The 2,667-nt window shown below is 52.8% G+C and overlaps 1 protein-coding gene across 1 annotated transcript; it reads left to right on the top strand.

Moving 5' to 3' along the window:
- The first annotated feature begins 498 nt into the window (after window positions 1–498).
- LOC127300839 (flotillin-like protein 2) lies at window positions 499–2,352 on the top strand. Its single transcript, XM_051331038.2, has 2 exons — window positions 499–1,533; window positions 1,620–2,352. Exons 1-2 carry the CDS (start codon window positions 568–570, stop codon window positions 2,172–2,174), a joined length of 1,521 nt encoding a protein of 506 aa, XP_051186998.1. The 5' UTR covers window positions 499–567; the 3' UTR covers window positions 2,175–2,352.
- Window positions 2,353–2,667: the final 315 nt, after the last annotated feature.

Here is a 2,667-nt window from a genome sequence, read left to right as displayed (position 1 = left end):
GGAGTACCAGAAATCACAGACAATTGACAATGAGTGAGATTCAAATACGCCCCCAGCATATGAGTTTGTCAGTCCAATAAAGCAAAGTTGGACAAATTTTGTAGTAAAAAATACTGTCAACACCTATATTTCACCACGTATATAAATTCCGTATTGCATGCATGTCGTACATACTGCTACGGTGCTACCTCGTCACGCGCATAGCAGATTTATTTTGCGTTCTTGTCGTGTAGAACGAACTCTGATACGGAGAATATCGTAGCTGGTAAGTTGTTGAGTTCTGATCCGTATCCATCAACCAGACGTTGCCTGTCTAAATTCCGGATCATGCGTAAGTTGTATGTAGAACGGACTCTATATACTAAGGCTGTTGATTTCTTATCTGCACGTGTCCATCAATAATACACGCAACAACCTTCCCGTTATATATATAGGCCACAGATCGGCTAGCTCTACGCATCGCAGATTCGCAGTATTCATCGCATTGTTGCTGTTTATCGTAAAGTTTGTTTCCGCCGTAGATCGATAACTAGTCGAAGGAGCAGCTAGAGATCATCGTCGGAGAAGATGGCGAGTTTCCATGTCGCCGACGCGTCGGAGTACCTGGCCATCACCGGCTGGGGCATCGAGGACGTCAAGCTGGCCAAGAAGGCGTGGGTGTTTGCCGGGCAGCAGTGCAAGAAGTTCTGCATCTCGCCGGTGAACTACGAGATTGACGTGCACGCCATGAGCGCCGAGAAGCTGCCCTTCATCCTCCCCGCGGTCTTCACCATCGGCCCAAAGATCACCGCCAGCGGCGGCGCGGAGGCGGACAAGAAGGAGCTCGAGAAGCAGCTCCTGCTCTACGCGAAGCTCATCGCCCCGCTGGACACGTCCACCAGCCACGTCCAGGAGCTGGTCAAGGGGATCATCGAGGGCGAGACACGCGTGCTGGCCGCGGATCTGACCATGGAGGAGATCTTCAAGGGCACCAAGTCGTTCAAGGAGCAAGTCTTCGAGAAGGTGCAGCTGGAGCTCGACCAGTTCGGGCTCATCATCTACAACGCCAACGTGAAGCAGCTGGTGGACGTGCCGGGGCACGAGTACTTCTCCTACCTCGGCCAGAAGACGCAGCAGGATGCGGTGAACCAGGCCAAGGTGGACGTGGCGGAAGCCCGGATGAAGGGAGAGGTGGGCGCCAAGGAGAGGGACGGACTGACCCGGCAGAACGCCGCCAAGGTGGATGCCGAGACCAAGGTGTTGTCTGTGCGGCAGATGGGTCAGGGGCTCAAGGAGGAGGCCAAGGTGAAGGCCGAGGTGCAGGTGTTCGAGAATGCTAGGGAGGCGGACATCGCTGCGGCCAAGGCCGAGCTTGCCATGAAGAAGGCAGGGTGGGACAAGCAGGCCAAAGTGGCCGAGGTCGAGGCAGCCAAGGCCGTCGCCATCCGGGAGGCTGAGCTGCAGATGGAGGTGGAGCGCAAGAACGCGATGCGCCAGACTGAGAAGCTCAAGGCCGAGCAACTCAGCAAGGCCACCGTAAAGTACGAGACACAGGTATGTCATATGTTAACACGCTCTCGATCAAATCTCCTAGTCGTAATATAAGTTCCTCCATCTCACGCGTTAACCTTTTCTCGTAGGTTCAAGAATCAAATGCACAATTCTACAGCAGGCAGAAGGCGGCGGAGGCTGCCCTGTTCGAGCAGATGAGGGCGGCCGACGCGCGCAAGGCGCAGGCCGACGCCAAGTTCTTCGAGCAGAAGATGGGCGAGGACGCGAGGCTCTACGCGAAGCAGAAGGAGGCGGAGTCACTGGCTCTAGTGGGCAAGGCTAAGGCGGAGTACGTGGCGTCCATGCTCCAGGCTCTGGGCGGCAATTACCACGCTCTCAGGGACTACCTCATGATCGACGCCGGCATGTACACGGAGATGGCACGCATCAACGCGGGCGCAGTCAATGGCATGCAGCCCAAGATCAGCATCTGGAGCAACGGTGGTGGCACGGACGGCACCCTGAACGGCGCCGGTGGAGAGGCTGCTGCCGGTAACGCGCTGCAGCAGATGTCCGGGGTGTTCAAGATGCTGCCGCCGCTACTGTCGACGGTGCACGAGCAGACGGGGATGGGGCCACCGGCCTGGTTGGGTACGCTGCAAAAGGATGATGCTGCGGCCAAGGCCAACGAACTAATCGAGTAATTGTCGCGTACTGCGTTCTCATAGTGTAGTACTTATTCATTTGCAAGTTTTTGGTTATTCGAGTCGTCGGATTAGTTAGGTGTTTATTTTGCTAGCGTTTTTTTTCTAAGGTTTGCTTCAAGTACAATCGTCTAATGGGTTCGTAAATTCTCAGTTGTACAAGATTGTTAATTTTTCTAAAGCGGTCTATGTCTTATGAGTGTCTATTTCTAAGTTGACTTATAAAAGTCACTTAAGTTCTTATTTCTAAATCTATGATTCTGACAGTGATTTTCTCCTCCTTTTCGAAATAGGCTTTCGCCCCGCTTTATAAATAAAGCAACAATATCCATATAGGATTCACACAATAAAAGAGCACGAAAAAGTAAAACGTCTGCTGGGGCCAGAGCACATCATGCCCAACTGAAAGGAAAGAAGTGACAGTGATTTCCTAATCCAATAGAGATTGAATAGCTACAAATCTTAGATGTTGCTCCGCTTGATTTTTCGCGAA

The sequence above is a fragment of the Lolium perenne genome, chromosome 1 (assembly GCF_019359855.2).
Source record: "Lolium perenne isolate Kyuss_39 chromosome 1, Kyuss_2.0, whole genome shotgun sequence".
NCBI classification, from domain to species: Eukaryota; Viridiplantae; Streptophyta; class Magnoliopsida; order Poales; family Poaceae; genus Lolium; species Lolium perenne.
Note: the sequence above shows the minus strand (reverse complement) of the source record. Positions and strands in the feature narration are given on the sequence as shown.